Below are 21,150 nucleotides of genomic sequence, written 5' to 3'. Positions count from 1 at the left end.
GTCGAACAATTGAAATTCATTTAACACTTTATGCCAATATTTGTGTTTATTTCGACCTAAAACTATAAATTCTATCGAATACCCCCTTACCCCTTGGCGATGAGGAAAATGAAGACACACTTCTAGGCGCTTCTTCACAGGAAATGAAAGTGTAAATGCGCATGAAACGACCAAAATCCCTAACACTAGCTCTGCAACTGTTAGTTTTTAAGGATTAAGTGTTATGTGGTGCCAAGGGAGCGAGCTAGCCAGGCCCCCTACGTTTAAATTTTGACAGTTAGAAAGGGGCTCCATCACGCCCAGCCAAGCCTTGCGGCCGGCAATTTTAGTTTTAACAGCGGCTGATCTCGCCCGTTGGCCGGCCTGTCAGACAGGCCAGCCGTGCAGGCAGGCTTGATCGAGCCAAGGTGCCGGCCTCGCGGCCGGCGGTTTTAGTTTTAACAGCGGCTGATCTCACTCGTTGGCCGGCCTGTCAGACAGGCCAGCCGTGCAGGCAGGCTTGATCGAGCCAAGGTGCCGGCCTCGCGGCCGGCGGTTTTAGTTTTAACAGCGGCTGATCTCACTCGTTGGCCGGCCTGTCAGACAGGCCAGCCGTGCAGGCAGGCTTGATCGAGCCAAGGTGCCGGCCTTGCGGCCGGCGGTTTTACTTTTAACAGCGGCTGATCTCACTCGTTGGCCGGCCTGTCAGACAGGCCAGCCGTGCAGGCAGGCTTGATCGAGCCAAGGTGCCGGCCTTGCGGCCGGCGGTTTTAATTTTAACAGCGGCTGATCTCGCCCGTTGGCTGGCCAGGCCGTGCAGGTAGGCTTGATCATACACCGCCTATGCAGGCGGGCTCGAGCGCGCCTATCGCTCGGCTTGTCATACAAGCCAGCCGTGCAGGACACCTGGCTGACGGTTTCAGTTTCTACACTTAGACAGGGGCTCACGCCAACCAGCCTGTCAGACAGACCATCAAATTGTGAAATAACTTTGTCCACAGTACAAAACCGTCTCACAACTGAAAACTGTGAAATGAACACGTTTTTTTGTCCCAGACTTCAGTTTCTTTTTTGTTTTGTGAAATGGATAAAGTTTTTTGTGAACTGCATGAAAATGTGTTTTTCTTTGAAAAATCAAGAAATTCACAAGTGATCCCAAACTTTTGAGCGGTAGTGGCCATCTCCCATCATGCACCTATGTGCATGTATGGTATAAGGCATGTGCGATGGGTGTGAACACGCCCCCTGCAAAGTGTATAAATGAAAATGGGAAGGGTCACTGGGTCGTTCATTTCAATACTGAAGTCTGGGTCAATGTTAGTGTGAGGTCATGAGGTCATCAAATTTTTCGTTTTCCTGATGGGACCGTGAAAATCTCCACCAAATTTAACACCAACCTGATCATTAAGTATCAAGAAATGTTGGTCAAAGACAATGTACATTAAGCTAATTACATAATGACAATTTCTTTGTGATGGTAGACTAATGGTATATTATAGCAGTCCATCAGAAATGATGACAGTGTGTTTATTTCCTTCATCTGATAAACGACAAATGAAACATTTTGAAGAGCTTAAATTGCTTTATCATTTGCTGCTTTGGAAATATTTTTGACTAAATATAATAAAAATGAAGAACTTGAAGGAAAAGTCGTTAGTGACGCTGAAGCTTTTACTTAAGTGTAATGTCCTAAAGGGAGTTCAAAATGTTAGGATTTGCAGCTCCTTATCATAAATCAGCCAGGACCAGATGATTTTTCAAAACAAGGACTCATGGTAACTCAACCCAGAAGTGTTTCCTATTATGCACAGTTTCTGTATACACACCCAGAACCCTGACAGCAGGTGTATGAGCATGTCAGGAGCCATTCATCTCTCTTCAGTGGTTTGCTAGTGTGCTAGTAGTGTTGTCTTTCTGGGGGTATAAGACAGTGTGTGATTATGTGATTATACACATTCTTACAAATATTTATAGCATCAGGACACCTCAGATCCAAATGAAGATCCTTACAGTGTTGTCTGAACTCTGACTGCATGTGCATGAAAGGCCAGTTTAGGGTGAAGAGTTTGGGGTCAGGAATTTAGTTGCCATAGTAATGGTTGAGATTATAAACATGTTGATCCCATTTAAAGACTGTCTAAAAAAGCTGACAGTGACCTCTGCTGTTACAATACTGTAATTACAGACAGGCTTTCTATGATTCTTGTACATCAAATAAACCTGTAAGTAACTTATTCAAGCATACAAATACTAATAAATATTTTTGATAATGTTGAAAATTCATAATCATTTCATATGTTTTAACTAGTGTTTTTAATTCACTGGGTGTGGTTCAAGCCAAGAATCATGACTTTGGTTTCATTTCTTAGAGAAAAGAAAAAAGGTTGTTTGTTTGCTTTTGTTTCACAATTTCAGAAGTTCCTTCCCACAGACTTTCCTGCCACAGAGGCACAACAGGAAAACAAGTAATTGCACTCCAAGTCTTCTGGGGATCAAGGTCTTACTCGTTCTCATATCAAAACCAGAAGCTCATGGCCACCATATCTCACAATTTAGACTGCAGTTTGGCACCTTCCAGATATTGACACTGAAAGTATCTTAAAGTAGGCCTTCAGAAAATCCTATCAGCGAGTTTAGCTATGCAGTGCGAAGCCAAAGGCTGTCATGAAAACATGTTGATTTTATCCAGCAGCTTGAGCAGATAGCTTTGGAATTAATTAAACTGCATGGACTCATGTGAACCCCTCAGACAAATTATGGTTATCACAGCTCTACAACAACATGTTTATCTCCACCCAAGAAAACACCACAGCTGACAAGTAGCTGCTAGGACAGGTGTCCGTGGCAGCTCTGGCTTCAGCCTGAGCTGACCTGCCAGCCTCAGGTCATTAAAGCGATCTGAGGCTGGCTTGTATAAAGCATGCAGAGCCACCTCTTTCTCAGCCTTTAAAAGTCTATGGTGAAACCTCAGATGAACAACAACTAGCAAAAATCTGTGACATTAAGTGAGTTTTATAGCATGTGAAGTCACTGTTGAACAAAAATGTTTTTCCAAAGCAACCCAACCCAATCCAACATAACAACAGCAGGGTTAGGTCACAAGCATGAAAGCTTGAAAGAAACACACCCAGGCAACTGTGCTCCATTAATTTTGTCCTGTTCATGATGTTCCTTCCTTCAGTATCACTAAGAATCACAGCAAGTTCACTTTGTTACAGGCGTTCGCAGTGTTCAGTATCTGAAAATGGAAATCAGACTCAGTGGTGCTGTGTAGATATGTAATCCTGGTGTTTGTCTTGGAACTAGCAAGTGAAATATAAATTTGAGAATTCTTAGGAATTGGGAAACTGCCCAATTAGCTTATCTGAAAGAAAATTTGACAAGAATCCAGGATTTCCGTCCCCCCCGATTAGTTCTGGAATGATGACAAAGAAGATAGTACGTACTTCCTGCCGTATAATCAAGATCTACTTGGTCATCCTCGGCAGGGCTGAGACTTTGGATCCGGGAACAAGACAGATTAAGCTAAAGATCTTTACAGTGTTGTCTGTGCTCTGATTAGGCACCACGTGGTTTACTGAGTGCCATGTCAGATGAAGGTGTGACCTACAAAGGCAGAATGAAGTGCTTTCTTCAAATCATTTATGAGTGGATATATGAAGAGAGAGGAAGAGACTTGTGACTATGACTCCTTGTGAATAATATTATGGATTTTCAGCTCCATTCTTCTTCTCTTATTTATTTTAATAATTGGGAAAGCAAAGATTATGCAAAAATAAACATGTTTTGACATTGTATGGACATATATTACTTTTGAGTTTCAAAACCCTCCCTAAAATAACAGATCTAGCAAAAAATAAACATTAAGATCGTACCAAAATATACATAATAAATACATTTAGCCCAGTAACTTTATCATGCAATGGAAAAAGAAATAACATTCATTTTCTTACAAGCAAAAAGTTGAATTCATACAATATAAAATATACCAGAATTCACTTCATTACAATGAGGGGTTTTGCTTAGTTTTGCTAGCAAACTTAAGTTAGATATTGCTAGTTCTCTGACTTGTCTCTAATTTTGCTACTGCTGCACTATGAGTTAGTCTCAAAATTATCAGTTGTGGCAACAGCTGTTCTTCTTACAGAGTCTCGCTTTCATATAAAGAACTAGAAAAGCAGCTAGAAAAGTAGCTGTTTAAAATCTTAAGTGACAGTGTGCACATTCTGTAGATAGAGTCAAAACCATTCCCTGCAACAACCATCTCAAATATGTTCTATGTTTCTGTATATAAATACAGAATTCAAAGAAAGTTGTACTTTTGGCCAGAACTGACGTGCAAAAAAAACAAAGTGCCTTTTATTCTAGGAGCTACACATTGTTTTCTCTGTAGAAAAACATTTCTCATTGTTTTCCTAACAGCTCCCTCCCACAGTTGGAGGAGTTGAACAAAACACTGAAGTGAAGGTCTCCGGGTGTGCCCACCCTTTACTGATTAATGCAACTCTGTGAAGGACATAATCTGAGCGGGGCACAGAGGAGATCCACAAAGGAACATTACATTTCCCTGACCTCTAATAAACCAAAGAGTTGCAAACTGACCTCGTCATGTGCAGAACTTAGAACTACACCACTCTTACTTCCTGTATTTTATATGGTGGTGGGTGTCTGACTGGAAGCTTTTATGATCACAACATTTTAAGGGTGTGGTTGGTTTGATTGTTATGGTCATACAGAGAATGAACCTTGTAAAAGTGTATTCCTTCAGATTACTCATTACACCTTCCATTTTTACTTGCTTTAAAAGTGCTCAGTCAATGAAACATTGCAGTACTTCATTCAGGATGCTCAAGTCAAGAGCTAAGCAAACACTATTAGGAAACATTAGGGCCTCTCAGCTTTTAAGCTGTGTCCTACTGCTTTCTTACTCCATCATAGCAACCTTTTCCTGTTCTGGCCTCTCTTTAAACAATGCAGCAAACTTGGCTACAGCCTGTTCCTGTAGACTTGAAACCTAACTTTTCAGCCAAACCCGTCTACTATGTGACCATATGCACAAAGACTAGCTCAAGGTTTTAGAATGTTCCAGTTCCAGCTGTTATCCTTGGAGTTTCAGTGGATTTCCTTTAGTGTTACCTGTGTCCTGGCCTTATTAGCAATGGGCAGAACATTTTCAAATGCGAGGGTTTTAAGAAACAGGAAGACCTTTCAAATAGAAAGTAGAGTGAAGTTTAAATTGTTATTAGTGCAAGAGTGCTGCAGCCAGTCCAAGTCCAATGGCCGATACTGTATTTGACAAAACAGATGCACCATTTTTTCTATAATGGATATCAAGATCCACCCGGGTGTCTGGGATTATTTGCTTTGTAAGATGATATTTTTTCACCTCTTTGGTGTAGTCTTTCTCTTTGGAAACACACTCGTACATGCCATAGTTCTCTTGTGCCATGGCAGGGATGAGGTGCAGGCAGTTAGATTGCATTTGCAGGCAAGGGCTGCTCTGGCCTCTATGCTCCCAGGTGTAGACGGCGTGGTAAGAGTCTATTGGACAAGACAGATAGAAAGGGACGCCCAGGGGGACTGAATGAACTGAAATCATTGTCCCCAAATTGACTGGTGATGTTGATTCTATGTCCCGTTTGGTGCGGCTTACTGTGTTGCTTTCTAAAAGAAGAAACAAAGAGGATTAGATATAAATGTGACAATAATTGTTTCGTGAATGATAACAGTGTAACCATTAGTTACCTTCTAATGATCTCGAGCACACAGTTGTTTTCCCATCCATGACATTTTGAATAGCCCCACTGTGAACAAAAACAAAACACATATTCCACCTGACACACTTTTTTATGTTTGAGATGAGTAACTTGCCCTGATGATCTGTTTCATCTGTATGAGTCTGTCATTGTGGACACTTACGGGACAGTCGGGACACATCCAGACTTAGTCCAGGCACAATATGGGTCCCGGGCCAGAACACAATCTGCGCAGGAGCTGTTGTACTCCTGACACCTCTGGAGGTCCACTATGGAGATCTCCTCTGAAAAACCCACGACTAACTTTTTCTGAGCAAGAAAAATATCAAAACATAATGTCCATTTAACGTTGCATTAACAGTTTTTTTTCATCACCTTGAGTGCAGTGCAACAAGCTGTAAACTATCCACTGACATATCATCACTTTAAAAAAACATATTAGAGCAAACATATTAGCAAATGAGTGCCTATTCACATGTCCAGCAGATGTGGAGCAACATTAGCATTCATTTGAAGTTGTGTCTTTGGCTACTTTATGTATGTAAGTTCAAGCTAAACCAAAACTGTAGTGTCCAGCTGTCAAACCAAAACAGAGTTGAAAAGAGTTGAAATTTTAAATGAGCTTTACCTTTTTGGAGTCAAGCTTCACTGATTGTATTGTGGAACTGTTGGACAGCTGCGTTTCAGAGATGATGAAAGGTTCAGATCCAGCCTCTAAGATTTTATGGACCTTCCCAGAATCTGTTGGAACGGCACACAGTTTGAAGTATTGTTATTTTGGGAGTGCTGCTCTAGGTTATATTTTTAGCCAAGTATTTAAAGCAAAGATAATAAACAATGCTTGACTACAAGCCAAACAAAGGGGAAATACACACACACAACTAGCAAAAAGTACTGAAGACTGTCTCTGTATTGAACAGTTTACCTGTGGCTAGAAGCAGGATTCTATACATGTGCTGGTCCACTGCTTGAACTTGATCCACAACTATCTTGGTGTAGTTGTTGCTGCTTATATAAAATGGGGCTGTGTAGTGCACAGAGTGAACCCAGTCAGTCATTTCTGGGTAATCCTTCACCATATTGACTGTGGTCAGTGGCAGGCTCTTGCTGTTTTTTACACACTGAAAGATATGGACAGAAAGTTTTTTTTTTTTATATTTGAAAGTAGTCTACAAACTAGGAGGTGGGAACATAAAATGAATGTTTGCAGGACACCCAGGTTATGAAATTCTAATACCCTCAGAAACACAAAACTGGAGTCTTCTGAAGTTGTATAAAAACAAATTAAGTGGTTTCCATATAGAAAAAGCCACAGTAACAAGTCTTCCTCTTGAAAAGAAAAGCAATCAGTGGATCAGTTAATATTTACATCTACATAGAGGAAATTTTGCAACTCTATATTTATGCTTTAGTTCCTTACCAACGGGCTGAAGTCAAAATAGACTTCACGTACAAAAACCTCTACAGTCTCTAAGAAGGAAACAATGAACCACACTTGATGTGGATAAAAAAAATGTAGACTGACATTTTCCTCATATCCACCCATTACGTAACATGCCTATTTGTTTCCACTTACAGTTCACTCATGCACATGTGACTGTCCACAACAAATGTGACTGAAATCGTCAGGAGAATTACACTGTAACTACAAGGCAACACAGCAACAAAACAGATCCTTACTGTTCCTGGCCTGGGTTTTGGAATATCTTTGTCATAGCCTTTGAAAGTTGAGTTCTCAAATACGTCTTCAATCATTCCTATGGAATAGATGCAAACTGCTGTAGAGTTCCTAGAAGTTAAAAAAAAAAAGACAATTGAGGATAGCACGGCAGAATATCTCAAAAGTAATGATTGGATTTTTACAAAACTTTTTTGGTACTGGGCGAAGAAGAACTGAATTAACTGGCCAAACTGGGTGTAGTCCCCACAAAACAGAACATGCGAGATTCATGTAACCCCATTAATCAACGATGTGTATCTGACAGAATACACAGGGGTTATAAACGAATATTCAGTTTCCACTAACATGTCTGTTAGTGAATCTAAATATTTGTTTATACAGTTTCCGCAAACAGACATAAGTGTCCTTTCAATTGCTAGTGGCTTGGTTGAATGGTAGAAGGGCAACTCCCCTGGACATAAAGCAAACACAGTACTCACTGTCCATATGGTGTGATAATCTGCTCAGGTTGTGCTCAGTGAGGCATACACATAATGAAGAGTACTACTCAGTGTCCAGAAACACTTGTATTGTAACTTCTGTGGCTCTGGGGAAGCTTTGTTAAGTCTGACAAGATAATTCCTGATGATATCATCTGATTAGGCCCGGGGATTAAAAATTCATAACAGAAAGTCATTGCACTATAGACAGGGGGCATTAAGTCTTAAAGAGCCTCCTGCCAGGCAGGGGTGGTCAAATGAAATCATGGTATTGTGGGATCCAGTGATTTTGGAGCTTGATCCATCTGTCTTGAAGATAAGGTATCTCATATGCTTTTTGGGAGTGCAGTACTGAATTGCGGGAGAATCCCTTTAAGCAAACAATCAAGTCTAACAAATATAAACATGAACATGTGCACATCTCCTAATATGAGACTAAAAGGTAGTAAGGGATGAAATGAACATTAATCTTATTTGTGGGTCTAATCTGAAAGGCTAAATCCATACATAAGAAGTACTATGTTAACATGTAACCTCAGGTGCACATTCACACACTCTGTGGGTCAAAACGGTTAGGTTTAGGTCAAACATATTTCAAAATGCTGAGTTTTCTGTCTTAAGCAAGTGTCATTCTGTGCTGTCCAGTAACCACATTACTCATGTTGTTGCTTTGTTGTTGCTAGTACGGAAGGGAAAGTGTCGAACCAGCTGCTTGTGAAGAGAGCATAGACTCTGGTGTCGTGCCAGTCCTCAGCATGCACCACATAAATGTCTTGGAGACGGCTGAAATACAGTGACTCCTCTGGAAACCCGCAGACGAGGCGAGCTTTTAGGAAAGATGTCCAGATGTTCTGGAAGAATCTCTTTGATCCGCCTTCATCTACCTGCAAAATAATACCAGCAAATTACACCAGGAAGACGCTCTTTCACTTTTCTTCTTCAAACTGAAATTCATCAACTAAGGGTTATTTGATAGGACTGTCTTTACATGGGCCATGATATCTGGAGCAAAACACCTAACTGCTTTTAGGGCAAGTCTTGTTTTGCACAGATGTCAAATAACAAGGTTGTTGAAAACACTGTAATTAATCAAGGAAGAGGAAGCCTGACTCTTTGGTACTGGTAGTGGGAATGAGACCACCCTGCAACTGGTACTACAACATTAATGTAGTTCAATTATGTGTACACTTGTCAAAGCTTGGCAATGTATTCATAAAACCTTGGCCTGTCACCTTGCCCACAATATTTCCATCACCCTGTGTTTTTTTTAGCACAGTGCAGGCAAAATACTAATTTCCTACAGGGTTATTATATTATCCATGATAACAGCATAAGAGCCTCAGACCTCAGTCTGAGTACATCCAGATCCTGCACTTTACTGATAAACCTGTAAATAAGGGATGACCTTAACCATTGTTCCCAGAAGAAACAAAGATTAACGTCAGCACCAGACAACACTGGTTTGAGAGATGGTGGCTTTTCATCTTCCTTTGCTGGTAATTTCCTGAGGGGTTTTTGTATTAGGCACAGCAGACACACTAACAGAGAATAAAATTATTACTGCATTTCACTGAGTGAAACTGAGAACAGTAACATTGAACAAATACTGTCTCTAATGAAATACGAAGCCCGTACACTGTTCTTTTTCATAATTATAGGCCTATTTATATCTATCTTTTATACAGTTATAAGACAGTTTTTGTCTTATAGCCCTGTTAGCAAACAAACCCAAGTGGTTTGAACTAGATTTGGGTAGATTGATATCTTATAATGACATTACCAACAAAGTCACCAGTAGGATCAGTACCAATAAAACTGATCTGTGGCACATTAGATCACATTCTTAGTGCATAGCCTGCACTCTTTGCTTCTCTGCTGCTGTTACGTGCATGCATGTATTGATCACTTTGTTAGTTCAGAGAAATGCTTCTCAGAGCCAAATTAATGATGCCTTATGGACTTGGATGGCTATTAGCTTGATTACTGAAGCTGAGCTTATAAGGTTTCTGGGAGCTTATCAGTCTAGAAAGGTGAGAGCTTCACTGAAGTAATGAGTCCACTGCAGTGTGCAGCATACCTTACAAACTCTGGCAACCCTAGATATCCAGGGGTCAGCCTCTGGACTGTGGTCTGAGTTCTTTTCACGGAAAAAGATGTAAATTTTCTCATTCTCTGGATCTTCTTTTCGCTTCACCCAGGATGCAGAAATGTATGTAGGCTCTGTAAAAAAGAACAGGGGTCAAATGAGGAGAGCATGTTTACCATTCTCCATGGTTTACAGTACAGTGCAGGGCCAGGACTCAACATCTGACGCAAATGCTCAACATGGAAAAAAACAAAATGAGGTAAACACTCTGGACCGAGATAAGGGTTGAACAGTTTCAGGGCAAACTGACCCACTGTAAATGATACTAACCAGGTGCAAATACTCCATGTGTGATAGCACATGCAAGATCATGCGAGCATTCTGTATTTTGTATGATATGGCAACACAATACTAATGGACTTACATGATGCTCCATCATGAATTGATTTAAGTTATTTACCCACCTGTCACCCAGTTTTCATACATCCAGACATTAGTTCTACTGCCAGCTTTCCTTCTGAATTGTAATGAACTTCTGTCAGTACCCAAAGGCGCTGCTGCATATAGGTCCTCCTCTAAAAATAACAGAGACACATCACATGAAAATGAGAAGAAATGTTCAATTATTGAGTATATTCCTGTGAAAATGCACTGGCTTGCCAACTCTGCTATCACACATGACTTGACATTGTTTTACATAAGTGTGCTATTCTGAGCCACATTTTAAAAACATGGCCCACAGCGATGCAAGGAGATGCACCATGCTGTACATACCAACTGTGAGTGACAGGGAGTTCTGGGTGTACACAAACGGAGAGATGCCCGTCCCTTCATAACTCTCCACTATTTCATGAGACTGATTGTTCACTGATGAAAACTGTAGAAGCACAGAGAGTCAGCAGAATATTAACTTAGCTATAAACAACTGTGACTGGAAAATACTGAAACACACAACAGCAACTAGCCAACACTCTATTTAAATGTAATTAAAGTTTAAACAGAGCCACAGCTACATCATTAATCAGCTCTGCACTGCTGTGGACAGTATGGCCATAAAAACTACAGTGTTTTAAGACAAATATAGCATTAAGTGTACCACATGTGCAAACACTCACAAGTTTCCAACACTGCGGTTTGTGTCCATTTGTTCCACAGACAAACAGGCTGTCCTGAAACTTCTCAATGACCGTGATCACATTTTCACAGGGACCCTGCGATACAGAGGTTGTTACTGCCAAGTTGTTACACACAACTGATTCTATACTTCATTTTAAAAATCAGATATTTAGCAAACTTGTTGAAAATTGATTTCTGATATCATAAATCATCATTTTCTAGTTACCAACCTCTTGGCACTGCTGTTGCCCTGTTGTTTTCAGAGGAAACTTCTACAGGAGAGATAAATTGACAAAGCCTTTTAGTTTTCAATGAGACATTATACATAGAAAATGAACATTTTAAACAGTCCTTATCACTTACTAACCAATGCGGAATGCTGCACTCAAAGCTCTGACTAAAAACCTGGTGCCTCTGATAATTTCATAATGTTTGAAATAGAGGGAGGATAGATAAAATTGCAAAATTTGGCACCCAACTTTTATTTCTCAGGTTTACTTTCTTAGCCAAGACCTGTATCACTCAAGATACAGATAGGCAAGTATCCAGTAACCACTGAAATGAAGACCCTTGCGTGCCCTACAGTCAGAGCACAATGAATAGCCTGTTACTCATTAATTTTTAAGAGATGGACGCACAAAAGAAATCTCTTTGCTGATGGCATTATCTGAATTTTCTGGAATATAATACTACAGAAACTCTAGTATATTATATGTTGCCAGGTACTGTTTGTGAAGTAATCGCCACCAGCAGCCAAACACCAAATGGCTTTGAATGGGTGAGCTGGCAAATGACAGCCACCTGTTAGGATAGCAATTATGTCCAGTTGCATGGGAAAACACTGTCTCACTCATGAAGCACACAGACATCAAACACAGAGAATACATAAAAAATAAATCATGAGGCAACTTGAGAAGACTGTTAGCCCAGAAACACTCACCTCAATAACGTGATAGTCATCCATATCGAGCTTCAGGACAAAATCAGTCCCCCCAACATACATCTCCTCGGAGTCCTCTTGATAGAATAGCACGCTGTGTTTTTGATTGACATGGTATTCAAATCCACCAACGACTGAATCTGCGCAAAACAAGGAAAGGTCACATTATCATATTTTAGATTTAATAGGATGTAAATGAGACTAGAATGTCAATGGCAGCATTGTGCATTTGCTCGTTCGTGTCGGGTAGTAATGATAGGTCATCTATTTTAGCAGCCTTAAAAGAAGGATTTGAAGGCAGGATTAAGTCTGTTACTGATTTTAAGTCTGTAACTGAACAGCGACAATGATTAGAAACGCTGATACATCTAAAATACAGTCAGTTGATTTTACTTGATGGGTCTCAGTGCAGGAGTGCGGTCGTTACCTTTGCTCAGCAGCCTCGGGGTATTTTTAGATCCAAGAGTCGGTACGTCCTTCAGATCAACACTAAGGACTCGCTGAAACCCCGCAAAAAGCCAGACATGAATTAAAACGAATCGCCTCATTTTGCGTCTTGGCTGTGGATATTTCTTATGTCTCTACGCAACATAATCCAGCGGACTCCGGTACACCATCTCCAGTCAGAGTCATGTACGCAAATCCTAAATCGACGGCCGGAAACTGTGAATGAAATGTAGAAAATAAAAAAATAGGGGAAAAAACTATAGAGAAATCTATGTCAACATGAGGCTTAGAATAAAAACGTTATGAGAAAGAAATTACAGCTAAAGGGAATTTTTTTTTATGAGAACCACATCAAAAAGATTAAACATCTGAAGGAGACTCACTCTAAGTGGCATCAGATAGGACAGGACAGTCTAAATACATAATGTGAACCGGTTTCCTACACTGACTCATCTATTCCCCAAGTGACAGAATGAATTGTCTTCTCCACAACACATTCTTAAAGCTTAGATTAGCATGATTTTTTTTCCAGCGGAACTTGGAGATGCACCATGCAGGTCCAAGAATACAGTCTGGTATCATTAGCACAGTTTTCCACCCTAATTTAAACTGTGGAGAACATATAAGTATTTCAAACATAGACCTTACTGCATTTTGTATCTTCCGTGTCAATCTTTCATCAGTTTCACCGGTTGGTCTTTCTGTGGCTGTGACTGTGACACTCTGAGGGAGGGAGCCGCTCGCCTCTTTTAGTGTTGCTATGATGTCAGGAAGGGAGGATATCGCTGCGGGATATTTATTGAGATTTGGTACTGTGCAGTATACAGTATACTGCAGTATACTGTGCAGTATACAGGTTTCGGTGCAGCCCCCCCCCCACTTTAGAGTAAAATTAAAGTTGGCGCTTGGTCTGCCTCCCTCAGTCTTAAGACCACGTCAGAAGAACATACAAAAAATTCTGTGCTCTGTTGACAAAGGCTTTACTCCCTCTATTTGACTCACACAACCCACAGCTCCAAGTATAAAGGTAACAGTGAAAATGTAGAGACAATAACAGAAACGAGTGACCAGTGGCGGTTCTACATTGAATTCTACATTCTACATTGAATTACTCCCTGGGCGACGCCCCCTCCGAGCGCTATTACACCAAATAAGAAAACACTGTCCTGCTATCAAATTCAATAAATCAAAATAGACTTATGTGAGATTTTGGAGAGATTGTGTTGTACTATCAGCACCAACCATAGAGCATACCATAGAGAACACAACAGTAGGAAAAGTCAAGACCGTAAAACAATGCAAAGTATGTTTTTGAGCTCTTAACATAGAATAAACCTTACGCCATCAGGACCACTACGGGTCTGTAAGACACGCCCCGAGCCCATCGTCCAATCAACGTGAGAGGACGTTCTTCCGTTTCCGTTTTCTGTTTTTGCATCTACTCAGCTGACTGACAGCCATGGTAAAGACGTTTAATAATCATAATCATAACGCTAGTTTGCTTGTTTAGGAGTCTGTTTATGCAGAGGATGTTTTAGTCGCGTGATATGTTAATACCTTATGTAATTATTTAAAACACTGTCAACGTTTAGCCCGGCTTTCAGGTATAGCTAGCAGGCTAACCTAGTAGCCTTTAATGACGGACGGCTAATGTAAATGTTCACGCTGCAGTGTTTTGGAGGATGCTTTTGTTACAGCACATTATACATTACTTACAAGGTGTCTTGTCTGTTGTAGCGGTTCCGTTTCTGTGGCGATTTGGACTGCCCAGACTGGGTGCTTGCCGAAATTAGCACATTAGCGAAAATTGTGAGTAGTTCCAAAGGTCCTGTACATAATCAGTAATGTCACATCTTCAGTGTCAGTTTATAGGGGTTTGTTTGTTTGGTTGGTTGGTTTTTAATAATATGTGTTTCTTCTGCCTTACGATTTTATACAGTCAAGTGTCAAGATGAAACTCCTCTGTGCTCAAGTGTTGAAGGATTTACTTGGGGAGGGCATTGATGTAAGAGTTTAACTTGTAGTTCAACATAAATATATATAAATCTAGTTAGTTCAACTTACATATAAACATTTCACTCACTGTTATGAATTCTGTCCTCCCACTGTCTTACTTTTTTTTTAGTATGACAAGGTTGCAAAGCTCACGGCAGATGCAAAGTTTGGTAAGTCTCCCTTCTACTCATACCCTGTGGTGGAAAATATTTAGATCTTTGCTACTTCCATGAGTGCAATAACTGTATTTTAAGCTGCTAACGTAACTGCAGACACATGACACTTTACCCACCACCCAACTCCATTCCTTCAAGTGCAATTTTTGTATTTAAGTTTTCATTGCAGCTTCCTTGTTTGAGTTTTTTTTAAATCTTAATACACTTTAAAGTTAATGTTTCATCTCTATAGCAGATGAAAATATGCATATAGCATTTTAGTTGTTTGCTTCATAGACCTCTGATGTTGTGACAATAAAGTTTACTGAAGTAAAAATAGCAACACCACAGATAAAAGTAATACACAATAATGTACTTTAGTATCAAATGCTAAAGTACACATTAGTATTCCCCCCAACAAGCAGCATGTTCTCTAAGCTGATCATATGTTTTGTGTGTAAAGCTTTAATCAGCAATGCCATTAATAACTGGTACTTAAACTATAGTAGTGCAATGACAAAAGAGTATAAAGTGACACAAAACTCAAAAACAAGCACCTTAAAATTGTCCTTATGTGCAGTACTGGAATAAATATTCTTAGTTATATTACTTTACTGCTGGAACTGAATTTAAATCTGACTTATTTACTTAACACACAAGCCTCCTGAATAACACTATCATACTTTATATCATACATTGTACTGTTTGTTATATAACATGCATTCATGACATCAATCTTTCTTGCAGAGAGCGGAGACATCAAAGCTAGCGTGGCAGTGCTCAGCTTCATTTTCTCCAGTGCAGCAAAGCATGATGTTGACAGTGAATCTCTGTCCAGTGAGCTGCAGCAACTCGGTCTGCCTAAAGGTTAGTCCACTGGGGATCTCTTGCCATACTTCAGCTTGAGCCAAGAGTAAGTGTGCGGAATTCTTATTATAGCAGATCAAAGGTGGAAACACATGATCTGATCAGTTTCTTTAACTACTTGTAAAATCTGCAAAAAATACTGTAAAAAAGAAGTTTATGTAGCAGACTCATACTGCGGCCAGATGGCCAAAGGCTCCTTAATACAAAGTGTAATATTTACAAGGTTTGCACATTTTTAATCGGAAACTGTGCTCAGAATATGAGCCTTGGTAGATAAAATCTAAATGAAAAAAGGATCATAGTTCACAGGACACAAACAATTGCCTCATTCCCAGAAATGGTCAGGTCCTAAATCTCAGCCTATCATGCTATTGTTAGAGCTTTTTCCACTGTATAATTGCCTATTGTATCACTGATATGTGATATGACCTGTATGCAGCTGGTTCTTCAAGGGGACAATGTACAGCAATGACAGTGCATAGTTGTGGGGTGGGTGGTGTGATGCATTGTGACTTTGGGACCTTAATAGTACAAAGCACTCACAGCTGACTCTCCATCAGCTTGAGATTGTATATTCTTTTTCAGATATTGTGAACATACCCAGTATATTGGATAGATGTTAATGCTTTTTTATTGTACAGTCTTCATACTTCTGCTGATACAGTGTTAAAACACTTTTATGTGATTAAAATAATAATTGACTATTAATTATGTACACCCGGCTTTTTAGAACACACAACGGGGCTCTGCAAATCATATGAAGACAAACACTCCGCACTGCAAGACAAACTAAGGGAGACAAGCCTGAGATGTAAGCATTTCTATCTTACCCTTTTTAAAGAGGAAGACAAAAATTCCCATTAAAGAGTGCAGTCATTTGAGAGGCTGCTGACTGAAGCAGACATTGAATCTGCTGTTATAAATTTCAGTGGGACGACTGGAGGCTGTGTCATGGCGCATTGACTACACTCTGAGCTCCAGTGAGCTGCGAGAGGTGAATGAACCAATGATTCAGCTTAAACTCCAGGCACAAGGAGCAGAGTCAGGCTCCACAGAGACCACTGTTGTCTCTGTTTCTGCTGACAAGTTCAGAGTCTTGCTTGCAGGTCAGTTCTGCATCTTGGCGAATCACAATTTTCTCACAGTTCTTCCTTTTTGAACAGCTGTTATCACAATGTTTTATCAAATGTGTGTTGTCATAAATCTTTTCCTATGTGTGCTTCTGCAGAACTCAAACAAGCCCAGGCTATGATGAATGCACTACAGTGAAGTCTGACCTCAAGGTCTGATCAAGAGCTGGACACAACCGATGCTGATAGTTTGCCAAAAGTGCCATAGTGAAAGGCTCATTACTTATTTAGAGTGACAGATGTTTAATTGTATTTTTCTACCACATTAGTAATAGTTGGTGGCTGATTTGTCACTGAAGCAAAAATTCTGAATGGACCATTTTTGTAAAATATTGACTCTTACTTAACATTTTTTTATTTGAATGATGTTGATTATTTATGTGTTTACGTTCACATGCTCATGGAGAACTAAATAAAAATGTGTAACACTGAAAAATGTGTTCTTTGCCGAAAGGCCTACATCTCCCATCATGCATCGGGCTTTACTGCTTGCTCGAGTTGTGTTCGGTTATGTTTCTACGGTGCGTTTACTACTAGAACGTTTTCAATAAACTATTGGAGAACATGACAAGAAACGTCCACTTAGATCAGAAACACACGAGAATGGGTCCATTATAAATAACGAGCACGAAAAGCGTGGAGATCTCGCGACATTTTAAATCAAGTGAATGGCGTGCGATGGTGTTACACAACTTGTTTGATAACAAGCATGTTGTGAAAGCTGTGTTGTTAGTGCTGTATCCCGTCATAGTAGCAGACCTGGCTAGAGTGTAGGAACAAGACAATATCTGTGGGTTATGCATTTGCACTTTCGGCTTGATAAATTTGCAAGTTTATCAACAGCGAAGACTCTTTCCTGGCTCGGGTGAGTTGTGCGAACCGATACCCTTGCAACTCCGTGAAAACGCCTGTTTTTATCAGCGTGAAGTGCCTTCAGATACACTTTCCCATTGTTATGGCATGAGCAATGTTGAAAGGTGGTGTTTTTTTTTCCAGACCGGATGAAATGGTTAAACAAAAATACACCCACCACACGCATGGTGTTTATTTTAGGGTCCAATGCAAGGCGTGCTATTGCCGTCTGCGTATGTGCAGTGTTGTAACCTCCGAGTGATGCCATACTCCTTGAGAGTATGGCATCGTTTTGTGTGGTTTAAGAATGAGTCTGCGGAATGTTTCGTGTTTTACTATGCGAAAACTTTGTTTTTGTGTCTAAGTCTGGGCAGTGGTGCTTGATGTTTTCATGGCAGAAGCATAGACTATAAATAAAAAGGGCCCAAACCAGGATTTTGGAAATACTGAGGTCACAAGTCCGACACACATCCGGCCACTCTCTGGGACAAAAAAATGAACACAAACCAAGATATTTTTTTTAATATATTTATAAACAGATGGGTGATACGAAAAAGAAAAAACAGAGTGGCTTAGTAATTTGTTAGGCCCCCATGTGCTGCCAGAACAGCTTCAGTTCACATTAATTTTATAAGTCTCTGTTGGAAGGATGGAACACCTTTAGTCCATTATTCCCTTATTTGGTGTTTTGATGATGGTGGTGTGGAGCATTGCACTTTGGTCTGGAATCTCCCATTGGTTGAGGTCTGGTGACTGCAAAGGCCACAGCATATGATTCACATCATTTTCATTATCATCAGACCATTCTGTGGCCCACCAGGGCAGAAATGTTTCATTGTAGGATGAAGGTGATCACTCAGAACCACTTTGCATTGACTCAAACCGTGCCAGACAACACTAGGCAGTTGAGCAGCCTTTGTGACTGAAGCTCCTTTAAAATGTGCCCCAACAATGAACCCTCTTTCAAAGTTACTTAGCCCTTTTCTCTTGCCATGTTAATACAATCATTTGGGCCTGCTCAGCTTTTATACGCACCACAGAGAATGAGTGGATGTTGATTGCTTAATCATACTATGCAGTACACCTGCATTTTTTTTTTTTTGATTCACTTATTCAGGTTTTTCCTTACAAGTTGCCTCAGACTCTTGGAGTCCAGTGTATACTGTATATATGTAATATTATTATTTGGATTTTTCATATTTAATTCATTCAGTTAGTTCTTCAGGTACACCTTGTATAAAGTATAATATTTCTCAGCAGCAAGGTCTGAATGCTGTTTCAAAGCCATCTTCATACTCCAATGAATAGAAAATTGGAGGAAGCTTATTTTGAGTTGAATTTAAACATATTGTTTCTTAATCTCAAAAGGTTGCTAAAAACAGATGACTGGTCCTTAGTGTTCTTAATGGCAGTTACGGCCATGGATGTGATATGTTGTGTCATAATTTCTGCTCAGACAGTTTCTCTGCAGCTGTAGCACAGACTCATCTCTTCCAACAAAATGCCTGAGGGACCCGAGCTCCACCTGGCCAGCCTTTACGTGAACAAAATGTGCAATGGTGTGGTGTTTACTGGACCGGTCAGAAAATCTGAGGTCAGCAAGAGTCCTGATGTGCCCTTCACCTGTGAGGCCTATCGCATCACAGCTGCTTCCAGAGGGAAGGAAGTGAAGCTCACGCTGACGCCCATGAAGAGTGATAGTTCTAAACAGAGAGTGAAGGCAGGAGAAGCAGACCATCCTATGGACATTGTCTTTCGCTTTGGGATGTCGGGCCATTTCCGCCTCACCCCAGAGGATGAGCTTCCCAAACATGCCCATTTGCGTTTTTATTCCAAAGAGAAGCCCTGCAGAGTGCTGAGCTTTGTGGATACACGCAGGTTTGGCAGCTGGCAGCCCAATGGGACTTGGCAGCCTGACAGAGGGCCCTGCATCATGTTTGAGTACAAAAGCTTCAGGTTAGTAAATGCTCACAGTTTCACTTATGTCCCATTCACAATCAAAATATCGCTGTCACACTGACCAGTTAATAATTTTGCAGGGAGAACGTCCTGTCGCACCTGTCTGAACGTGCCTTCGATAGGCCCATCTGTGAAGTTCTGCTCAATCAGAAGTACTTCAATGGTATCGGGAACTATCTGAGGGCTGAAATCCTTTTCAGGTGATAAACACGCACAACCTGCAGAACATTCTGTTAACGGGTGGATAGTTGGATAGTGGATAGTTTCATGTTTCAGTTTCACACTTCCCATGGGAGGCACAATGGTTCAGACACTCATCAAAACAAAAGAGCTTTTTAGTTTTACAAGAGAAAGGGGCCTTAAGAAATGTTTCTTTTTTTAAGGTTGAACATTCCACCCTTCGTGCCTGCCCGGACTACACTGGAAGGCCTTGTGTGGGAGGATTTATATGAAACTAACAAGACTGTGAAAAATGAGATCACAGACACAAAGGTGAAAGAAACAGAACAGACAAACACATTCTTCAGACTGAGAGACCCTGAACCATAACCAGTTTGTATTTTACACTGCTTCTTTGTATTCTTTCCAAAAGACCTCAGGCAGAGCTAAAAAGAAAGGGGTGAAAGGAGAGGCCGGTGACCTGCTCAGACTGTGTCATACAGTGCCTCTGGAGGTGGTGAACCTAGGTGGGTTATCATGTGTTTATTGTGAAAAACACAGCTCAAAGATTACTTTAGCTTTCATTTTGAGTTTAAGGCTTCACCTTAATTCTTCTTGCATGTTGTGGCTTAGGTGGAAAGGGCTATGATCCCATGAAGGCAGACTACTCTGAATTTGAGGCTTGGCTGCAGTGTTACTGTGTGGATGGAATGAAATCTGTTCGGGACCACAACGGCAGAACTATGTGGTTCAAAGTGAGTTAAAGAAAAATCCTACATTTTAATCTCTGGTACAAGATTTTCTATATCACTGATACAAATATATACTGTTCTTCAGGGAGATGCAGGCCCCATGGTACCTAAAGGTATGTAATGCTTTGAATACATAAAACTGAGCACTTCAGCTGAAATGTATCTGAGAACAGTCAGTACATCTGACTGATGTCCTATTTTTTGCTCATCTTAGATTCAAAGTCACCCAAGGCAAAAAAGAGAGTAAAGAAACAAGATGACCATGATTACACAGACAAGAAAAAGGTATTTATTAACAGTCTTTTTTTTTTTGCTAGGCTTGTAATAAAATCTACAGACATAACTCTTAACACCTGTTTGGTTTCATTTGTAGGCCAAGGGTCGAACTGAGAGCACATTAAAGAAAAAGGTGGTCAAACAGGAAACTGTGACCAAAACACCAAAGAAAGAAAAGGATGTCCGCCCAGCAGAAGCCAGATCCAAGAGACGACAGACTGAAAAAGCCCAGGAAGTTAAAACCCCTCAGAATGAAAAGAGATCAGCTGCACGTAGACGGAAGAGCAGTAGTGCAGAGCCAACTGCAGGTGAGCTCTTGATATTTTATTTTTCTCCTGGAGGGGAATTCTGAAGGAATGTTAAACTAATAGTCCTCCTTGTTGCAGGCCCACAGAGACGGAGCAGCAGAGTTACCAGACAGAACAGGAAATAAGGCCTCTCTGTATGAGACTGTTTTTATATTTTTATATGGTAAAATATTTTTTAATAAAACACATTTCTACAAACGTTCTGCAAGTGTT

General features: G+C 40.4%; 3 protein-coding genes across 7 annotated transcripts; 2 read left to right on the top strand and 1 right to left on the bottom strand.

Annotated features, from left to right (window-relative positions):
- Nucleotides 1-3,700: 3,700 nt before the first annotated feature.
- On the bottom strand, nt 3,701-13,247 carry sema7a (semaphorin 7A). Of its 4 annotated transcripts, none has more exons than XM_041037516.1 (15): nt 13,133-13,247; nt 12,465-12,700; nt 12,038-12,177; nt 11,328-11,369; nt 11,091-11,192; nt 10,756-10,858; nt 10,446-10,556; nt 9,973-10,115; nt 8,601-8,779; nt 7,416-7,524; nt 6,661-6,856; nt 6,364-6,476; nt 5,899-6,044; nt 5,725-5,783; nt 3,701-5,643 (listed from the first exon to the last, which is right to left on the bottom strand). In XM_041037516.1, the coding sequence occupies exons 2-15, from the start codon at nt 12,583-12,585 to the stop codon at nt 5,222-5,224; spliced, it is 1,986 nt and encodes a 661-aa protein (XP_040893450.1). In that variant the 5' UTR covers nt 12,586-12,700; nt 13,133-13,247; the 3' UTR covers nt 3,701-5,221. The 4 variants fall into 4 exon arrangements, with proteins under 4 accessions (XP_040893450.1, XP_040893453.1, XP_040893451.1 ...); XM_041037519.1 differs by having other exon boundaries at nt 11,097-11,192; XM_041037517.1 differs by having other exon boundaries at nt 13,128-13,243.
- A 640-nt stretch (nt 13,248-13,887) lies between these two features.
- On the top strand, nt 13,888-17,093 carry commd4 (COMM domain containing 4). Of its 2 annotated transcripts, XM_041037522.1 has the most exons (8): nt 13,888-13,946; nt 14,222-14,293; nt 14,424-14,489; nt 14,610-14,649; nt 15,382-15,501; nt 16,232-16,312; nt 16,431-16,607; nt 16,730-17,088. In XM_041037522.1, exons 1-8 carry the CDS (start codon nt 13,944-13,946, stop codon nt 16,768-16,770), a joined length of 600 nt encoding a protein of 199 aa, XP_040893456.1. In that variant the 5' UTR covers nt 13,888-13,943; the 3' UTR covers nt 16,771-17,088. The 2 variants fall into 2 exon arrangements, with proteins under 2 accessions (XP_040893456.1, XP_040893457.1); XM_041037523.1 differs by lacking the exons at nt 16,232-16,312; nt 16,431-16,607 and having other exon boundaries at nt 13,912-13,946; nt 16,730-17,093.
- Nucleotides 17,094-17,222: 129 nt separating this feature from the next.
- On the top strand, nt 17,223-21,139 carry neil1 (nei-like DNA glycosylase 1). Its single transcript, XM_041037520.1, has 9 exons — nt 17,223-19,439; nt 19,523-19,642; nt 19,826-19,934; nt 20,035-20,128; nt 20,235-20,356; nt 20,439-20,466; nt 20,568-20,638; nt 20,727-20,937; nt 21,016-21,139. The coding sequence occupies exons 1-9, from the start codon at nt 18,985-18,987 to the stop codon at nt 21,060-21,062; spliced, it is 1,257 nt and encodes a 418-aa protein (XP_040893454.1). The 5' UTR covers nt 17,223-18,984; the 3' UTR covers nt 21,063-21,139.
- Nucleotides 21,140-21,150: the final 11 nt, after the last annotated feature.

Source organism: Toxotes jaculatrix, chromosome 5 (genome assembly GCF_017976425.1).
Source record: "Toxotes jaculatrix isolate fToxJac2 chromosome 5, fToxJac2.pri, whole genome shotgun sequence".
In the NCBI taxonomy this organism is placed as follows: Eukaryota; Metazoa; Chordata; class Actinopteri; family Toxotidae; genus Toxotes; species Toxotes jaculatrix.
The sequence above is the reverse complement of the archived record's forward strand: the minus strand, read 5'-3'. Positions and strand labels throughout refer to the sequence as shown.